Source organism: Tauraco erythrolophus, chromosome 16 (assembly GCF_009769465.1).
Source record: "Tauraco erythrolophus isolate bTauEry1 chromosome 16, bTauEry1.pri, whole genome shotgun sequence".
In the NCBI taxonomy this organism is placed as follows: Eukaryota; Metazoa; Chordata; class Aves; order Musophagiformes; family Musophagidae; genus Tauraco; species Tauraco erythrolophus.
In genome coordinates, this window is record NC_141480.1 from 10179416 (window position 1) to 10198669 (window position 19254).

The 19254-nt window shown below is 63.7% G+C and overlaps 1 protein-coding gene across 1 annotated transcript; it reads left to right on the forward strand.

The window, feature by feature from the left end:
* The first annotated feature begins 326 nt into the window (after positions 1-326).
* On the forward strand, positions 327-16864 carry PDLIM7 (PDZ and LIM domain 7). Its single transcript, XM_086621546.1, has 23 exons — positions 327-355; positions 1676-1782; positions 5301-5452; positions 5744-5774; positions 6534-6659; positions 7467-7483; positions 8126-8280; positions 8633-8669; positions 9334-9372; positions 9495-9649; positions 9954-9990; positions 10876-10914; positions 11037-11191; positions 11524-11560; positions 12259-12297; positions 12420-12574; positions 12925-12961; positions 14040-14098; positions 14236-14470; positions 14548-14728; positions 14904-15024; positions 15509-15624; positions 15894-16864. The coding sequence occupies exons 2-23, from the start codon at positions 1678-1680 to the stop codon at positions 15978-15980; spliced, it is 2115 nt and encodes a 704-aa protein (XP_086477672.1). The 5' UTR covers positions 327-355; positions 1676-1677; the 3' UTR covers positions 15981-16864.
* The last annotated feature ends 2390 nt before the right edge of the window (positions 16865-19254 follow it).

The window sequence follows — 19254 nt, forward strand, 5'->3', positions numbered from 1 at the left end:
GCGGGGCGGGGCGGTGAATAAACAGCCTGCGCCGGACTCGGCTCTGCCGGTGCTGCGGGGGCGAGCGGGCACTCGCGCCGGGGCCGGGACCGGGCGGGGGCAGCGCGCGCTCCCCGCCAGGGGGCGCCGCCGTGCCCGCCCCGGCAGGCAGGAGCGTGCGGTGATTGGCCGACCCGTTCGCCGGCCACGCCCCCCCGTCGGTCTATAAAGGGCGGGGCCGGGCGGGCGGGGGCGGTGGCCGAGCGCGCGTCCCGCATCCGCCGGGCCCGCTCCGCTCCCCGCTGCGACGCCGCCGCTCGCTCGGTCCCGCTCCGCCCCGCCCCGCTCCGCCCCGCCGGGGCTCGACCGGCCGCGAGTGAGTGCGGGAGGGCCGGGGCGGGGCGGGGCCAGGGTCTCCGTTCTCTTCCGGGGGGGGTCGGGCACGAGGGGCGCAGGGCTGAGGCCTGGGGCGGGCGGAGGCGGTTGTGCGGGATCGGGCCCGCGTGGGGCACGGTCGGGTTTCCGTGGGGCAGGGCTGGGTCTAGCGCCGGGGTCCCCAGTCCCAGAGAAGGGAGGCTGTGTGGAGCGGGAAGGGGGCCTGGAGGTTCCCGTGGGCCAGGATGGGGAGGGGGCCCGGGGGCCCCCCTGGGGCTAGCGGCCCAGGACCTGCACCCCTCAGGAGAGCTCTCCAGCCCGGGGCTGCTGGGGACCCTGCTTGCTGCCCCGCTCCCGGCATATCGCTGGGGCGTGCGCGGCTGCCCGGCGCCGGGAATGCGGGACACGCAGCCTTCCCCGGCCCTCCCGAGCGGGGAGCGGGCTGGTGTCGTCTTACACGCCTTATATAGCCCGCACTGGGCCGGGGAGAGCGGGGGCACGCTGGCCCCCGGCCCTGCAGCCTCCGCCGCCTCCCAGCGGGGAGCTCGCCGTCTCTTGCGAGGGGTGGGGAGAGCCCCGGGCCCCGGAACCGACCTTGTTCCGTGCGTGGAGCGGCAGGAGGAAGGTCCTGGGGGGCTGCGCAGGGACCCAGCAGCTCCTTCCAGGTGAGGGGTGGCCGGGAGGCTGGGGCTGGCCCGTCTGCCCGGAGCCTTGGCTGGCTGACAGCTGTCAGCGCAGGCCTGGCAGGCGGTGGAGCGCTGGGATTCCCTCCCCGCTGAAGCCCCGGCTCTGCGTGCAGAGATGGGCTCGCTCCCAGGTAGCATCTGCTCGGCCACTCTGCCAGGCACCTCGGGTGGTATCCGGCAGCTCCTGTGCTGCCGCCGCTAATTCACACGGCAGAAACGTTTCTGGTTCCCATCCTTCTGTACCTGCTGCCACTTTTCTGCAATCTGAAACGGTCTCAGCTTTCAGCAGCATGAGTTTCTGGGGTGCTGCAAGGGAGAGCATGTCCCAGGTTTGGGAGAGGGAGAGCGGAGCCTGCAGGAGCTCCACTGTGGATGGCAGCGGGGCTGTACCTGGCTCCCTGGCATGAGACAGCGTTAGCCTGCGCCCCTCTGCTCTGACACTGCTGGAGGAGATGCTGATGGATTTGAGGTGCGTCTCTAACCACAGTGTAGGATGGTCAGGGTGGAGTTACTGTTGGAAATGTGTTCTGTCTCCTCCTGCCCCATCCTGCCAGGCGCCAGGCCCCCTCCTCGTCAGTTCTCCCTGCATTGTTCCCATCTACCCTAACACCAGATCACACCGTCTTCCCTTGCAGAGATGGGCGACATGGAGTCCTACAAGGTGATGCTGAACGGGCCAGCACCCTGGGGCTTCCGGCTGCAGGGAGGGAAGGATTTCAGCATGCCCCTCTCCATCTCCAGGGTAAGAGAAGCTGAGACTGGTGACACCCATTGTTCCCCTGTGTCTGCAGGTGGGAGCCATGGTGGCTGGGCCCAGGTGGCTGAGGCAGAGCCGTGTGGGAGATGCGGATAAGCTGGGGCCCCGGGAGCACTGCATCCTGCCCTGTCTGGCTCCATGCAGCCTCCTTGGAGCCTTATCAGCTGCGGTCCGGCACAGGGGTGTTCCGGGCAGAGGACCGCAGATGAGCAATGCTGCAGCCTCTGCAGAGTCATTCTGGCTGCTGGAGGGGGCAGGGGAGGCCCCTTCCGGAACATGCCCGCTGCAGGGGGAGGGGAGCCGCTCTTACCGTCTCAGAACTGTGGGGCCGGCTTCCTGGTCTGTGCCATGACACCGGGCTCAGCATCCCAGGATGTGGCTTGTGCCCTTCTGCCCTACCTTCCACTGCATGGCTCCCAGCTCCACACTTGAGCTGGCCCATGAACAGGCAGGAAGGGGAGGAAGCCTGTGTTGCTGCCCACACTCCTGCCTGTGTTGGGATGTGGCTCTGTCCACAAAACCAGCTCATTTCTCCACATAAGTGAGAGCCATTTGTGCTGCCAGCTGCTCATGGCTGAGGCACCTGGTGTGAGCTGCTCCCGGTGTGGTGCTTGCCCAGGCTGGGTCTGGTCCCTGGGCGTGTGCAGGTCCTTGTCCGTGGGCGGCCTGGTCCCCTGAATGGGTGCTGGCTGTGGCTTCTGCCACACAATTGCCTTATAAGCCTTGGAATGCAACTGCATCGCCCTTGCCACTGACGCTTGGGCAGCTGGCACGGAGGCCGCTTCTTGAAGCATGGCTTTGCTCGTGACACCGAGCGCTGTGAGGGGTCCTGCCCCCGGCACGAGCCCAGCACCATGTGCCTGTCCCAGAGGGTGTGGGTTTCCGCAGCACCCCAGCATGGAGCGCAGACCCCGAGGGCACTGTGCGAGGCTGGAGTCACCAGCGCCGCTGCCCTGAGGCCTGCCGATCTGTGCCGAGCGCGCAGAAATGGCTTCAGCGAGTTTATTCTCTAAAAAATGTTTCTCTTGGCTGCGAGCCAGCTCTTAACAAAGGATCTGGTCAGATGGAGGAGCCTCCCAGGACTGGGGGCAGGGGTCTTGCGAAGAAATGGCCCTACTGTGAACGCAGGTCAGGGCTTGGGCAGCACTGCCATCCTGGGCAGGGCAGGCAGGAGCAGCAGGAACATTCCCAGGGGACGTAGGCAGCTTTAGCATGGCTTGCTGGTGGAGGCTGGGCTGCGTCACAGGGTGGTGGGCTCTGTCTGATGGGAAGGGGTGACCCTGCGCTGCTCTGCACCCCAGAGGCATCCCTAGCCCTAAAGCTCCTGCCCAGACCACGCTGCTGTCCTTGGCTGCTGCTTGCCTTGAGCTGTCCTGCCAGGCCTGAGGCTGCTGGAGCGAGCTGGAAGGAGGTGTCCTGCCCTGACTTTGAGGGCTGCAGTGGGGTCCAGCTCTCTGGGGCAGCGGAGCGGAGGGGGAAAGCAGTACTGACACCTGATCTGGCCATCAGCTGAGTCCCTCACTGTGATGCTGCTCGAATGAGCTGTGAGGCTGCTTCAGCTCAGTGGTCACACAAAAGAGGTGCCATCCTGGTCCTCTGCACGTGAGCCTCTCTTGGTAAGGAGCTCTACGTGGGATTCTGACACCTTGGCTAGGAAGACTGTGAGGCTGTGGTCCTGAGCTGCTTGTGGTGGAGCTAGGATAAGGGCTGGCATCTGGGGAGCTGGGTGCTGTGTGGCACATCCTGGCATCTGCCAGCCGGTGAAGAGGAGAGACCTTCAGTGCTGCAGGTGGGAACGTGCTGGGGGATGCTCCCTGGGTCCTTGTGCAGACACCTGACTCCACTCCATGCTGGTTGAGACTCTGTCAGGCACGAACGGTGGGCACCTCGCTGGGTGCGGTGATAGCATGGGAAACAAAGGACTGGCTGGGCGGAGAGGGGAGGAAGGAAGCCCTGGTTAGTGGGACCGGGCGGAAAGCAGGAGGGCTGGCACTGCCACGGTTCCTGGCTGAGCTGGCACCTGCCAAAGAGGTTTCCTGGCATGCTGGCGTGGAGGAGAAAGGGGAGTGCAGCGGTGCTGGCTGGCCTGGGCGCGGCTGCGTGACGTAGCCTGCCATGCTCTCCCCTTCCCGGGCGACCATGTGAAAACCTCTCCGAGCTCCTGCCTTCAAATCCACACGGCCGCCCTGCGCCTTCCCTAGCCCTCCAGGGCAGCAAGCTGGGGCTTGCAGCAGTGTGACCAGGAGCCCGCTGGCGCCACTTACCACGCAGGGCAACCTCCTGTGCTGGGCAAGGAGAGGAGCGGGAGCTGGATGTCATGGAGGCACCGGAGGGGGTACCTGTGTCCGGCAGTGGGATGCAGGTGGAGCTGGGCCACATCCAGCCTGGGTGTGGGGTTTGGCCTCATGTGGAGGGCTGGTGCTGGTGTGGGGAAGGGGAGCACGGCTCTAGGGTGGGCTGGGCCCCGCGCATGGGCGGTGAGGGGCTGGGGCTCGGCGGCAGGGATTTTTCAGCCCTCTGACGCTGCTGGGAATCTGGCTCGCTCCTTTTATGTTCATGTCGAACAGGACTTGAGGAAATACTTGGTCTGGGTCCAAGCGCCTCAAGTTCTTCCGTGCTGGAGGAGCAGGAATGGCTGCAGCCTGCCCACGTCTGTCTGTCTGTCTGTCAGTGCCTGGGAGCTGCGTGCAGCACCCGGGGCCCTGCTCGCATTTGGCTGCGCATCTCCGGCGGGAGGGGAGCGCAGCCTCTGCTTCCCAGCATGAGTCTGGCATAGACCAGTGCCGTAGAGCCATGCCAGGGGCAATGCCCATCCTGGGCACTGTGGCTGGGCATGGGAACCTGTGGCCGTGCTTCTGGCTGCCCCAGTGGGGCGAGGGCTGGGGGAGCGGCGTGGGTGGGGGTGGGTGTCTCCCTTCCCCGGCGGGGGCTCCCACTCCTCTGCAGGGATGAGGTAATGTCTGCGCCTTCTGCCGCTGGGACGGGAACGGGACAGGAGCGTGGGTAGCTGGGGGGAGCACCTGGGGTGCCTTCCCTGTCCCCTTGCTCACCCCCAGGCGAAGGGCTGGAAATGCCTGTGGTTCCCAGCCCCACGTGGGCTGCCCAACGGGCCCTGACTCACTGCCCTCCCTTCCCTCCCAGGGGCGACTGGGCCTCCTGCCCAGGCTGAGCCAGCACCGCCTCCGTCGTTTGGCGTCATGGGGATGAGGCCCTGGGGGGCTGGCATGGACCCCAACTGTGCCAGAGGGTAGGGCCTGGGGAGCACCCTGGGTAGTGCTGAGCCCTCTGCTGCTGCAGCAGGAAAGAGGCTGCTCTGGACTACTGTGCTGGGAAATGAGGTGATCTGAGGGTCCCTGCCTCCCCCTGGGTCAGGTCTCTCTGGTGCTTCCATGAGGGAGCCTGGGCCCCGGCAGACTCGTGCCTTCGTGGAGATGAGGACGTTTCTCTGTTCCCGCGTCGCTCCCCAGCTGGCCCGGCTCTCCCTGACTTTGTCTGTCCTACAGCTGACGCCGGGTGGGAAGGCAGCCCAGGCTGGCGTGGGAGTGGGCGACTGGGTGCTGTCGATCGATGGGGAGAGCACCAGCTCCATGACACACATCGAGGCCCAGAACAGGATCCGCGCCTGCGGGGACAGGCTCTGCCTCACCCTGAGCAGGTAGGACTCGTTGGTCCGCCAAACCTGGGGTCCTGGTGTGGCCAGAGAAGAGCCAGGGCCCTCTGCTCAGTGCCATCTCCTGGCATCGTTGCTCCTTACCTGGAGCTGGGCTTGAGGGCTCCACTTGGCTGGATGAGACTTAGCCTGGCTGCCCACCTGCATCTGCGAGCCATGGGGCAGTGCCAGCCGTCCATGGCTCCCCGTGGGTGGGTGCTGCATCCCTGGGGTACTAGTGTCCCAGCGATGGCTGGGCTGGTTCCAGCACCTGCCTGACTGTCTCCTCTCTTGCAGAGCCCAGAACCACCTGGGGAAGCCGCAGAAGGTACGTGTTGCTCCTCGGGCTGCAGCGGCAGCTCAGCCTCGTCTCAGGGCAGGGAAGTCCCTGGGTGTAGATGGACAAACGGACTTCGCTCCTGAGGCCCGCAGACTTATGGGGAATCAGGGTGCCTTTGGAGGGCTGGAAAACTCCAGCTGGAGGAGCAACTCTGACTCCCAGCACTGCAGGGGATCAGAGGGATCAGGGTCTGCCCAGCAGTTGCTGGGGCCCTGGCTGCCACCTGCCTGTGCCCCTGCCAGTGCTGGGTATGGGCAGGGCTGCAGAGGGCCCAACACAGGAAAGGAGGCTGGCAGCCACTGCACGGCCTTGGGGCCCCATGTTTGCTGGTAGTGGGGAGTGCCCTGGCATGGGGAGACAGGGCTGGGCCAGTGACTGGTGGCTCCTGGACGGAAGCCACCTGCATGCATTCAGCTTCATGCAGTGGGATGGTTGCGATCAGCGTGTGTGTATGCATCACTCCGCCACAGGCAGCAGCAAGTGTCCAGGCCACTTACTAATCCTCCGACGACCCTCGGGCCAGGCTTGTGACCTGCTGTTGCTGGGCTGGGTGCCCTGTGGAGAGAGGTGCCAGCCTGGCAGAGGTGCACGTGCTGTCCGCCTTTCCTACCTGGCTGCCTGCTGTGCTGCCTGGCCCGGGGCTGCCCCTTGCATGCTGCTTGATGTGTGAGCCCATGTCTGTGTGTTTTGTCTCGCTCAGGACTCACTCCCCTGCTCTGAACCCCTGAAATATAACTTCGCTCCCAGCACCGCCCTCAACAAAACAGCTCGGCCCTTCGGGGCCAGCTCGCCTCCGAACCCACGGCCTGGGCTGGTGACGAAACCCGTGACGTACGCACCCCTGGCGCCCGCCTGCACCCCCCAGCACAATGGGTATGTTGCTGTCCATCCTGCTCCCCAAAGATCTCAGGGAGCTAGCTTCCTGGCCCTGCTGCGCCTTGCATGCCAGGCACCCATGGGTGGGAGCGGGCGATGGTGCCCGCGTGCTGGGTGCTGAGATCCCCTGATGGCTGGTGCTGAGGTGGCACAACAGGACTGTCACACGTGGGGACACGTGGCCACGTGCATGCCAGTCCCTTGCTCAGGAACATGTCAGCCTGTGGAGAGTCCTGCAGGGCACAGCACAGCAGCTGGAGCAGGACCCTCGCTGGCATCTGCGGCAGCAAGGAAGCGGTGGCTGCGTTATCACCACCAGCCAATGCCTGCCTGGGGACGTCCTGCCTGTCACCTGGCTGCCAGAACGGGCTGGGCAAAGGGAAACCCTTGAGCCCTGCACAGCGCGGTCCTCGCCCTGCTCACAGGGAGGGAGCTCTCGTCTCTGCAGGCTGCCCACCCGGCTGCTGCGTGTCTGGCAGCCGCTGGTCCTTGCCCCTCCTGCTGAGAGCTGTCATGGAGGCCTGACACTGGGCAATGGATGGGGGAAGGATGTGGCTCTGGCTGCCCTGAGCACCCAGACCTGTTCTGGGGGACTGAGGGAGGCATGGTCTGGTCTATTGGTGTCTTCCATTGCTGTGCCCAGTGTGCTCCCAGCCCTGGGCAAGCTGGACATGGGTCTCGAGGGTAGGGGGACTGGTACAGGCCATAGGTGAGATCTGGAAGCTTTTCAGGTGCTGCGGGTCTAATTTCACTTTCCTTTTTCTTTCTTTCTCTCCTCCCTTTCTCTTTCCCTCTCTCCTACAGGTGCTGAGCCTTGACAAGTCAGTAAGCCTTTTGCCTGTTCTCTCTAGCCTCCCTGCATGCCTCTTCCCTGCTAGTGCTCTGTTCTCTGGGGCAGGGCTGGCCCAAGGACAGGCAGTGCGCGCTGCTCTGCCCACATGGGAGGGTTGCTCCTGGCAGTGAGCTGTCCTGAGCCTGAAGGGCGAGAGCTGCCTGTCTCTGCCGGCTGCTGAGGCCCTGGAATGTCCTTGCGAGTGATCCCTTCCCTCCTCCCTGAGATGTGGCTTGGCTGGGCAAGGCCTGCCAGGCTGTGCCAGGCGCCCTGTCCAGGGCCAGGCAGGTGGGCGACACTGCCATCAGCACTGCCGGTGTTTGCTGGGCTCTCGTGCAGCTCCTCTGATGGTGATTTTTGACCATGGCTTACTCTTGCCCTGTCCTTTCCCCTCCTGGCCCTTGGGACAAGTCTCAAACTGCCGGGGATGGATGGTCAGTCCTGAGTCAGTCCTTAATGGGCCCTTCCTTCCTATGTGGAGGAGGAGTAAGGGTTGTGGGGAGGAAGGCAATGTGTGGTGTCTCATGTGCTGGTGTGCTGTGATTCTGTGCTGGAGGAGATGTGGGGCAGCCCCAGGGAGGTGATGCTGCAGGGATCTGTCAGATTTGGCAGACGCTGCTGTCACTCTCAGGCAGCCCCCGCAGCCACTGGAGCCCCCCAGCACCCCCGTGTATGACCCTGTGAAGTTGCGGCTGATAGAGGATGCTGAGGACTGGCAGCCCCGCACCGGGACTTCCCAGTCCCGCTCCTTCCAGAAACTGGCACGGCTGACGGGCACAGACAGCAGTAAGTTCCCACCGGACCCGGCGCTGGGTGCCTGGGGATGCCTGGCTTTGCCGGAGCAACTAGAGCCAGATAAAAGCTGGGGTGTGTCGTGGCACTGGAACTTTGGTTTTGGCCCTGCGTGGCTGCTCTGGGGAGACTGAGCTGTCAGGAGGTGCCAGGGGCTGTGCGCGGGAACATGGTGGTGCCACGGGACTGGGGCCATGCTCTGCCCTATGGCTAGGCAGGCAAGAGGGCAAGAGGGCAGTGGGAGAAGAGGTCCGTTTTCCTTCATTTCCCTCCCCTTCCCGTTGTCCCTGGGCCTTGGTTGCCACAGACTGACTCTGTCTTCTCCATTCTCACCTGCTGCACTCAGTGGAGGATCATGAGGATGAGCTTGTTAAAAAGCCCAGGTAAGGGGAGCGTGTGCCAGGGCAGCAGCAGGAGCCATGGGGCTGTGTGTCCCGGAGCTCAGCCCACCAGGCTGGTTCGCCCTCGCAGTCACTGCTCGCGGAGACTCCGGGAAAGCTCTTTGTGCTGTTGCTCGGACTTCTTTTCCTCCTGTCTCCTCCTCTGTCCTCACGTTCCCTCTCCGTCCTCTCGCTCTCCTCAGAGCTGAGCTGTTGGCAGAGCCGCAGAGCCTGCCCTGCGCTTGCCATGCGACGAGCACTGCCAGCGCTCAGCCACTGCTCTGACCATCACCTCGGGAGGGTCCTGCCCAGACACCCGCCTGCCAGGCAGGCTGTCCTCAACTGGAGTGTGCTGGACAGGACCCGCTGGGCACTGCTGGCACTGAGCTGGAGAGCCAAACTGCACCATCACTTCTTGAGAAAGTGGAATCTAGAGGAGGCTGGTGGCACTGGCAACACCTTGCTGGGGGTGTTGGGAGGTGCTTGGTAGTACCTGGACCTGGAGCATGACGTCCCATGAGCCATACAAGGGAATGTGGGGCAGCCAGACAGAGCTGAGTGAGTGTTGCCGGCTTCTCTGTGGGGCTGGGAGTGTGTATGGGAGGGATGCACTGAGCCATGGATCAAACATTGACTATTGTGCCACCGTTTTTTTCTGATGCCACAGGGATGCCCAAGGGTCCGTCTGGGGCACAGGGAAGCCTTGGTGAGTGCTGGGGTCTGGCAAGGGGCTCGGTGTGTGTGAGGGTGCCTTTGGGAGCGCTGCCCTGTGCCAAAACAGGGTCCGTGCTTGGTGCCAGTTGAGTGCCTGCTGTCTGTCACTCTCAGGCAGCCCCCACAGTCGCCTGAGCCCCCCAGCACCCCCGTGTGTGACCCTGGGAAGCTGCGGCTGATAGAGGATGCTGAGGACTGGCAGCCCCGCACCGGGACCTCCCAGTCCCGCTCGTTCCGCAAACTGGCGCGGCTGACAGGCACAGACGGCAGTAAGTTCCCGCAGGGCTGGTGCTGCCTGGCTGCCCAGGGGTGCCAGATTTTGCTGGGGCAGCCAGAGCCTGATAAAGGCTGTGATGTGTTGTGGCCCTGGAACTTTGGTTTTGGCCCTGTGTGGCCCCTCCAGGGAGGCTGAGTTGTTGGGGGCTGTGCTTTGCCCTGTAGCCGGGCAGGGTGTTGGGGCAGGCAGGTGGTGAGAGGAGAGGTTGGTTTTCCTTCTTTTACCTTCCTGCTGTCCCTGGGTCTTGGTTGCCACAGACTGACTCTGTCCTCTCCTTTCTCTCCTGCTGTGCTCAGTGGAGGATCGTGATGATGGGTTTGTTAAAAAGCCCAGGTAAGCGGAGTGTGTGCCAGGGGTCCGCAGGAGCCATGGGGCTGCATGTCCAGGGCAGGCATCTGGGAAGGGCTGGCACTGAGCTGGGGAGGCCAAGATGCACCATAGCCTTTTGGGCAAACGGGGACTGGAGGAGGCTGGTGGCACTGGGAAAACCTGGCTTAGGGGTGTTGCCATGTTCTGGGCAGCGCCTACATCTGAGGCACAATGTTCATGAGCCTGGCCAGGGCCTGCGGGATGGCCGGGCAGCGCTGGGCAAGTGACGCTGGGTGTTTTGTCCTTGTGCTGGCTGCTGCAGTGACTCCAGGGAAGCTCTTTGCCCTGTTGCTGTTGCTTCCCTTCTCTTCTCCATCCTCCCCTTCTCTCTCTGTCCTCTCCCCAGAGCTGAGCTGTTGGCGGAACCACAGAGCCGATCCTGCGCTCACCCCTTGATGGGCACTGCCACCGCTCAGCCACTGCTCTGACCATCACCTTAGAAGGGTCCTACCCAGGCATCCGCCTGCCAGGCAGGCTGTCCCCAACTAGGGTGTGCTTACAGTGGGTTGTCCCCATGCCAGGTGTGCTGGGCAGGACCCACTGGGCACTGCTGGCACTAAGCTGGGCAGGCCGAGCTGCACTGGAGTGTCCCAGACACAGTGGACAGGGGCAGCTGGTGGCACTGGCAACACCTTGCTGGGGGTGTTGGGAGGTGCTGGGCAGTGCATGGACCCAGGATGTGATGTCCTGTGGGGCTGCGGAGCAGCTGCGAGGATGGTCTGGAGTGAATGCTGCCGGCTTCTTTGTGGGGCTCATCCCTCCGTGGGGCTGGGAGTGTGTACGGGAGGGATGCACTGAGCCATGGATCAAACATTGACTGTTGTGCCGTCGCTTTTTCCGATGTCACAGGGATGCCCAAGGGTCCATCTGGGGCACAGGGAAGCCTTGGTGAGTGCTGGGGTCTGGCAAGGGGCTCGGTGTGTGTGAGGGTGCCTTTGGGAGCACTGCCCTGTGCCAAAACAGGGTCCGTGCTTGGTGCCAGTTGAGTGCCTGCTGTCTGTCACTCTCAGGCAGCCCCCACAGTCGCCTGAGCCCCCCAGCACCCCCGTGTGCGACCCTGGGAAGCTGCGGCTGATAGAGGATGCTGAGGACTGGCAGCCCCGCACCGGGACCTCCCAGTCCCGCTCGTTCCGCAAACTGGCGCAGCTGACAGGCACAGACGGCAGTAAGTTCCCGCAGGGCTGGTGCTGCCTGGCTGCCCAGGGGAGCCAGACTTTGTCGGGGTGGCCAGAACCGAGTAGAGGCTGTGGGGAGAAGTGGCAATGGGTGCATCGTTTTGGCCCTGTGTGGCCCCTCTGGGCAGACTGAGCTGTCTGGAGCTGCCCGGGGCTGTTCTTTGCCCCATGGCTGGGCAGGAGTGTGTGGCTGGGCCATTGTGGTGGTATTTCTGCAGGAGGAGGGATTGGTTTTCCTCCTTTCCCTTTCCTTCCCACTGTCCCTGGGAGTCGGTTACTGCAGACTGACTCTGTCTTCTCCTTTCTCTCCTGCTGCACTCAGTGGAGGATCATGAGGATGAGCTTGTTAAAAAGCCCAGGTAAGGGGAGCATGTGCCAGGGTGGCTGCAGGAGCTGTGAGGCTGCATGTCTTGGGGCTCAGCCCACCTGGCTCATTTGTCCTCACGCTGACTTCTTGCAGTGACTCTGGGGAACCTCTTTGGCCTGTTGCTGTTGCTTCTCTTCTGTTCTCCTTCATCCTCCCCTTCTCTCTCTGTCCTCTCCCTGTCCCCAGAGCTGAGCTGTTGGTGGAACCACCGATCCTGTCCTGGGCTTGCCCCTTGATGGGCACTGCCAGCGCTCAGCCACTGCTCTGACCATCACCTTAGAAGGGTCCTGCCCAGGCACCCGCCTGCCAGGCAGGCTGTCCCCAACTAGGGTGTGCTTACAGCGGGTTGTCCCTGTGCCAGGTGTGCTGGGTAGGACCCACTGGGCACTGCTGGCACTGAGCTGGGCAGGCCGAGCTGCACTGGAGTGTCCCAGACACAGTGGACAGGGGCAGCTGGTGGCACTGGCAACACCTTGCTGGGGGTGTTGGGAGGTGCTGGGCAGCGCATGGACCCAGGATGTGATGTCCTGTGGGGCTGCGGAGCAGCTGCGAGGATGGTCTGGAGTGAATGCTGCCGGCTTCTTTGTGGGGCTCATCCCTCCGTGGGTCTGAGAGTGCGTATGAGAGGGATGCACTGAGCCATGGATCAAACATTGACTATTGTGCCACCGTTTTTTTCTGATGCCACAGGGATGCCCAAGGGTCCGTCTGGGGCACAGGGAAGCCTTGGTGAGTGCTGGGGTCTGGCAAGGGGCTTGGTGTGTGTGAGGGTGCCTTTGGGAGCACTGCCCTGTGCCAAAACAGGGTCCGTGCTTGGTGCCAGTTGAGTGCCTGCTGTCTGTCACTCTCAGGCAGCCCCCGCAGTCGCCTGAGCCCCCCAGCACCCCCATGTGCGACCCTGGGAAGCTGCGGCTGATAGAGGATGCTGAGGACTGGCAGCCCCGCACCGGGACCTCCCAGTCCCGCTCGTTCCGCAAACTGGCGCGGCTGACAGGCACAGACGGCAGTAAGTTCCCGCAGGGCTGGTGCTGCCTGGCTGCCCAGGGGTGCCCGGCTTTGTCAGAGCAGTCAGAGTCCAGTGTAGACCATGGGGTGATATCACAGTGGGGACCTGGTTTTGGCCCTGTGTGGCCCCTCCAGGGAGGCTGAGCTGTCTGGAACTGCCCGGGGCTGTGCGTGGGCAGAAGGTGGTGCCATGGTGCTGGGACTGCACCATGCCCCGTGGGCGGGCAGGGCTGTGTGTTGAGGCAGGAGGAGAGGTTGGTTTTTCTTCCTCTCTCTTCCCTTCCCGCTGTCCCTGGACCTTGGTTGCCGCAGACTGACTCTGTCCTCTCCTTTCTCTCCTGCTGTGCTCAGTGGAGGATCGTGATGATGTGTTTGTTAAAAAGCCCAGGTAAGGGGAGCGTGTGCCAGGGGGACCGCAGGAGCCACGGGGCTGCATGTCCCGGGCAGGACTCCGGGCGCTGCTGGCACTGAGCTGGGGAGGCCGCGCTGCTCTGTGGTGTCCTGGACAGAGCGGGTGGGGGCAGCTGGTGGCGCTGGAAAAACCTGGCTGTGGGTTTTGTGATATTTGGGCAGGCCTGCACCTGGGGTGTGATGACCCGTGGGGCTGTGGGGCAGCTGGGCAGAGCTGGGTGAGTGCCGCTAGATTCTCCATGAGTGCAAAGCCCTGCGTGGAGGCAAGGAAGGGAGCTGGGACTGTGGGGGCCATTGGCCGGACAGAGTTGTGCACAGCTCCTCTTCTACCTTACCCTCTCCGTGATGCCTCCTTGCCTGGTGCCATGACCAACAGGTCCCAGCTCTGCCCAGTTTGCTCTGCCACAAATAAATGCTCCTGTGTTTGTAGCTATCTGCTTCTCACCTTTGGTCAGCAGAGACACAGAGCAGCCGGCTCTCCCTGTCTCCCTGTTTGGGTGGGCTGTGCCTCTCTGGCCCCAGCTTGCCCTGCCTGCTCCCAAGCCCAGTGCTGGCAGCCTGCCGGGGGGCACAGAACTTGCCCCTCCCTGGACCAGCGTGGCCCTGCCTAGCTGTCAGGGATGGCAGAGCCCTGCCTGTCCTTAGCTCTGCCAGAACTGGGTCTTGGGGCTCCCCGCGCAGGGTCAGGTCGAAGCCCCTCTGCACCCTGGTGAGGCCAGGGAAGACCATTGTATGTGAGTGGGCAGATGGGGTCTGTGTGATCCTGGGGTCCCTGGTCAGCCTGGAGCAGCCCAAAACTGGGTGCGGGGCCCTGGCCGGGCTGCGCTCCCTCCTGCCACTGCGCAGACCACCACCACGGCTGCCAGAGACCCTGGGGTGCTGCACAGGGTTGAAGGCACTTGGCTTGGTCCCCCGTCACCAAACCAGCTACTGGCTGGGCATGGGGCTTTGCTGGCTCCTGCCTGCTCATTGGGGTGGGGGGCCCTGCCTGCACACACAGGCTTGCTGGGCAGAGGGGCGAGCAAGGCAGGCTGGATTAACTGCTTGTTCTGTAGCCAGGTCTCTGTGCTGGACCCATCCCTGGGAGCAGCAATGAAGACGGAGCCAGGACTGGGTGAGCAAAATGTTTCCTCTGGGCTTGGGGGAGAGGAGCAAGGGTGCCAGGGGATGCTGCTTGCGCAGCCACGGGTGCTGGGAAGGGGCTGCCAAGGGATCAGGAGCACCGTCCTGGAGACTTGTGTGTGCATGCAGCCCCCAGGACCCCTACCACCACCCCTGGCCCTACCAGCCGCCCACCCTGGGCAGTGGACCCCTCATTCGCTGAGCGCTACGCCCCGGACAAGACGAGCACGGTGGTGAGCAAGCACAGTCAGCCGGCCACGCCGACCCCCATGCAGAACCGCAGCTCCATCGTGCAGGCGGCGCAGCAGGCCCCCGAAGGGCCTGGGCGCACGCCCCTCTGCTACAAGTGCAACAAGGTCATCAGGTGAGCCCTGGCCACCGCTGCTGCCACACCAGCGTCCTGGGCCCCAGCGTGGCTGACGTGGCTCTGTCCTGCTGCAGGGGACGCTACCTGGTGGCACTGGGGCATTATTACCACCCCGAGGAGTTCATCTGCTGCCAGTGCAGGAAGGTGCTGGATGAGGGTGGTTTCTTCGAGGAGAAAGGCTCCATCTTCTGCCCCAAGTGCTACGACACGCGCTATGCACCCAGCTGCGCCAAGTGCAAGAAAAAGATCACCGGGGTGAGTGTCCCTCAGCTGGCCCCACACCTCCTGTCCCTATTCCCTGCTCACCTAAGGGTCCCTAGCTCTGTCTGTTCCTGTCTTGATCCCATCCATGAGGATCCCTTGTCCCTTTATGCCCTGGGAGGGGAGTCTTCTGTGGCGCAGGGTGGTCCTGACAGCCGTTCCCCTCCAGGAGGTCATGCATGCGCTGAAGATGACCTGGCACGTGCAGTGCTTCACCTGTGCTGCCTGCAAAACTCCCATCCGCAACCGTGCCTTCTACATGGAGGAGGGACAGCCCTACTGCGAGAGAGGTAGGACCTAGGGGCTCCATGTGCCACCCTGTGTGGCCCCGGGGCGCGAGGCACTGTTGGGGCTCAGCACCTGCCCATGACAGTGGGGAATGAGCTGCCCTGTGCAGTGGGGCTCTCCCCAGGCCATGGGGAAGGTGGGGACCTCCCTTATGTGGCCCTGAGCCCTCCATCCCAGTCCTCCCTGGCTGTTGGGTAGTGCCATCACTTCTGAGTTGCCATGGTGATGATGGAGGATGTACATCAAAGGCAAGTGCTGCATCCTGGGAGATGAGGTTTGCCTCCATGTGGCCCAGTGGTGGCCGGGGCCATCAGGCATGGCACAGGCATCTCACCTGAATGTCTTGGGCATCGTCCCCCCAGGGCTGGCAGCGAGTTGTCCCCAGGCTGTACCTGTGGTATCCTGGCTGTGCTGCAGCCCAGTTCCCCTGGGACGAGGAGCTGCGGTGCCAGGGAACGCTGACCTGGACTCTGCTTCTCCTCGCAGACTACGAGAAGATGTTTGGCACCAAGTGCCGCGGCTGCGACTTCAAGATCGATGCTGGGGACCGGTTCCTGGAGGCGCTGGGGTTCAGCTGGCACGACACTTGCTTCGTCTGTGCGGTGAGCCACGTGCCTCCCTCTCTGGCTGCTGGTGGGGGCTGTGGCACGCTCTGGTAGTCGTGCCCTGCATGGGGTAACACCAGCAGCGTGGGGTCCCTGCTGCCACAAGGTTTTTTCGCACTTGGCTCTGCACTGGTGGCTTGGACCCCTGCTCTGAGCCTGCTGCTCCCTGGCATCTGTGTGATGCTGGTGCTGAGCCCTGGGTCGTCAGTGGGACGTGGGGGCTGGCTCAGCCCTCCTGACCTGAGTGCCTGCGTTCTCCTCCCCAGATCTGCCAGACCAACCTGGAAGGGAAGACGTTCTACTCCAAGAAGGACAAGCCGCTCTGCAAGAGCCACGCTTTCTCCCATGTGTGAGGGGCGGGAGTTCAGCTGTGCCCACGCATGCCCCTGGCCCTGCATGCTCCTCTCCCCTCCACCCCTGCTACCCCCAGGGAGCCAGGCTGGGCCCTCACCCCTTTCCTTTGCTCCTGCCTATTTCCTGGCAGCTCTTGGCCCGGCTCCAACCTGAGGTGGTGCTGGGCTCAGAGCCCCTTATAGCTGGGCAGCTTCTTCCATGCCCCCCAGCTGGCCCTAGGAGCCCTGGGAAGGGGACACTGCTTGAGTCTCCTGTCCCCAAGCTATGCAGCGTGGTGGCTGTGGCTGTGCCGAGGCTGGTATCAGGGAGGATCTGGCACAGCAGGGCTGCTCCCTCGCTCAGCTGGGGCCCGGCTGCCTGGCAGCTCAGTGCTGGGGCAGGGATGCTCCTTGCACATCCCTGAGCCGGTGAGGACCAGCCCCCCAGCCCCCTGCCACACTGTCCCCCACCTTCCCTGCTCTGTACTTAGTGCGTGGGGCTGGAGACCTGGCCCTGCTCCCCTGCTGGGACCCTGCCTGCGGCAACCCCCTGGCCACCCTGCCAACTGCTGCAGTGGCTTCCTACACCAGCTGTGTGCCAGGGGGTGTCCGTGCCTCCTGTCCCTCCACCCAGCTGGCCTGCTGCTCTCCCGGGGCTGGCGTGCGGCAGCAGCCCCAGCCTGCCCATGCCGGGAAGCAGGGCAGTGTGCCAAGCTCGCCCCAGCTGCAGGCTGGCAGTGTGTGCTGATGGCCAGCCGGCTGGCGGGCTCCCACAAGGCTTGGGAATGGCTTCCCACCAAAGAGCGCCTGCCACTGCCGTCTCAGGCCTGTAACTGCCTCTCCCAACCCACACTCTCCAGTCAGGCTGCTGCTGATGTAGCCACGGTGCTTTTAGTGCCTTTAATAAACACTTTTGTGCAAGTGCTGGCTGTCTTGGGGCCTGCGGTTTCGCCGAGCGAGGTGCGGCCGGCTGGGAAGGTCATGCTCAGCCCTCGCCCCGCTTCCCCCTCCAGGTTCTGACTCAGCTCCCTCCAGCCTTCTGGGGGAAATATTTGCTTTGGGTTTCTCCTCTTCTGCTGGTGTCAGCCCGGGCTGGACCCCTGGTATCACCCAGTGTCTTCCCTCTCCCTTTGTAGCAGGCAGGACTGCTAACAGAGGTGGTGATTAATCGGGGGAGGCAAAGCTGCAGCAAGGGAAATGGGACAGATGTCCACGCCTGCTGGGGGGTCCCTGCTTGCCTGGCGGTGTCCCCTGGTCCATGCTGTGCCCTGGCTCTGAGTGCTGTGCACGGGACAAGAAGTCATGGGGCACACGTGGGCCACGTGCACCGGCTCTGGGCGCGCTCCGGCATAGAGCAGCCAAGTGTTTGCTCATGCGATGCAGCTGTTGTCCCGAAGGATGGGTGCGAGGCCACGGCAGCACCTCTGACTTGAATGGGCTTGGAGGCAGTGGGTGTGGGGAAGAGCCGCTCCTTCTGCTCTGGCAGCTGGAACGGTCATTAATAATTGCAGCTCTTACCATGATGAGCAATTGTAAGAAAAATTGTCTTACTAATCTACTGGAAGGTTCTGCCAGGGGCAGGAGCTGGCTGTGGGAAGCTAAATGCCTCCCGGCATCACCCAGAGCTGGCCTGCAGCTGTGGTACCACATCTCCCCAGTGCCAGCTGCAGGAGTGCAAAACCCTGTCAAAGATGGGGAGTGGAAAGTGGGAGCGATGGAGACAGGCTGGGGTTGGGCTGGGCACTCAGGCTGGGGCACGTGCGGGTGATGGGACAGTCACATGAAGGAGCAGCCAGATATGGCTGCGAAAAGGGACAGGAACAGCCGGTGCCTGCCTGGCAGGGCCAGGACAAGCAGGGAAGCGGTAAGTGCCTGAGCGTGAGTCCTGGCTGCGCAGCCAAGGTCAGGGGAAGCACAGAGGAAGGTGAGGTGACCATGGCCCCACTTGAGCAGCCACCAAGGCAGCCATGGCTCAGCTGGGACAGCAACCTGTGAGCAGAGGGCAGGGAAGGGGCAGGGGGAGGCAGTGGTGCAGGACGGAGCCTGCTGGGATAGCATGGCCTGAGAACAGGTTGTGCCAGCTCAGCCCCAGGGCACCTGGCCTTGGAGCAGGGCCAGGGCAGCGCCGTGGTGCTGCAGCCACCCTGCCTCTACCCAGGGGACAGCCCAGCATCTCCCTTGTGCTGCTGCAAGGCCTGCACCCACAGGGGGCTCATCCCCTTCTGGTTAGCGCCCTGTTGCCTCTGGTCCCTACTAATGGTGCCTCTACCACCCAAAGTGCCTCCGCACTTTGCCGAGAGCAGCTCTTGCCCACCAGCTCTGCACGCCATGCGAGGAGCCTGTGCACAGGCAGCAGAAGGAGGGTCTCGGGTGGGCTGCGGAGGTGGAGCCTGGGGAGGGGCCGCGGCCGGGCTGCTCTGAGAACAAAGCCTGACTGCAGCGAGCACAGAGCTGCCACCATGTCCTTGAGCGAGGTCCCACCACATCCACCCTCAAAGGCAGCTGAGCCCCTCGCAGGGTGCCTGCCACAGCCCCGGCCCCCACACCAGCCCCAGCAGCTGCTCTGCAGCTGCTCACAAACTCTTGCAGCCTCTTTGGGCGGCTCCGGCTCCAGTCTGGCTCGGAAATGCTGGTGCAAGGAGGGCGTACAGGCAGGGAGGGAGCAGGCAGCACAAGCAGGGCCCATGGCACCCTATCCCGTGTCCCACTGAACTCTGGGGCTCATCCACAGGCTGCTCCGAATGACTTGGTTCAGGAAGGGCCACAGTGGCATCAGCCCTGACCTGCAGGGATCAGGCCCCGTATGCTGCTGCCACCGCTCCGGCGCACAGACCCCTTCAGTGCGATTCTGGTCTGGGATGCGGGCAGTGCTGGGGGTCGAGGGGGCATGGTGGCGCAGGGCAATGCTGCCTGCCCTGATGGAAGTGTGTGGACCCAGCTGGGAGCCCCCAGAGAGCCCTGTGCTGGTCAGTGCAACAGCAACTTTTTGGGTTCACATGGAGGTAAAACCTCCTGGCAAAGGTGTCATCCTGCACAGCCTGGCAGGGTCCTGAGGGGATCAGGGGAGTTGGGAGCGTCGGGGACAGAGGGGCAGGCAGGCAGCAAAGGGGCCCCAAAAAGGCTGCACCCATTGACATCTTGCGCAGCAGCAAGGATGTGGCAGGGTGTGTGGGGCAGAGCCCACCGTGCTGCGTTTTTGGAGAGGAAATCTTGGGGCACAAGGTCTCAGGGCAGAGAGCAGCTGAGGTCATGGGGTTCCCGGCCTGCCATGTCCCCAGGGTGGAGGGGAGATGGG

What these genes read in the sequence shown, in the direction of transcription:
- PDLIM7 (XM_086621546.1), top strand. Translation starts at nt 1,678, where the DNA reads ATGGGCGACATGGAGTCCTACAAGGTGATGCTGAACGGGCCAGCACCC. An exon ending in CTCTGCCTCACCCTGAGCAG is followed by an intron (nt 5,453 to 5,743) that starts GTAGGACTCGTT and finishes CCTCTCTTGCAG; the next exon opens with AGCCCAGAACCACCTGGGGA. An exon ending in GCTGACGGGCACAGACAGCA is followed by an intron (nt 8,281 to 8,632) that starts GTAAGTTCCCAC and finishes TGCTGCACTCAG; the next exon opens with TGGAGGATCATGAGGATGAG.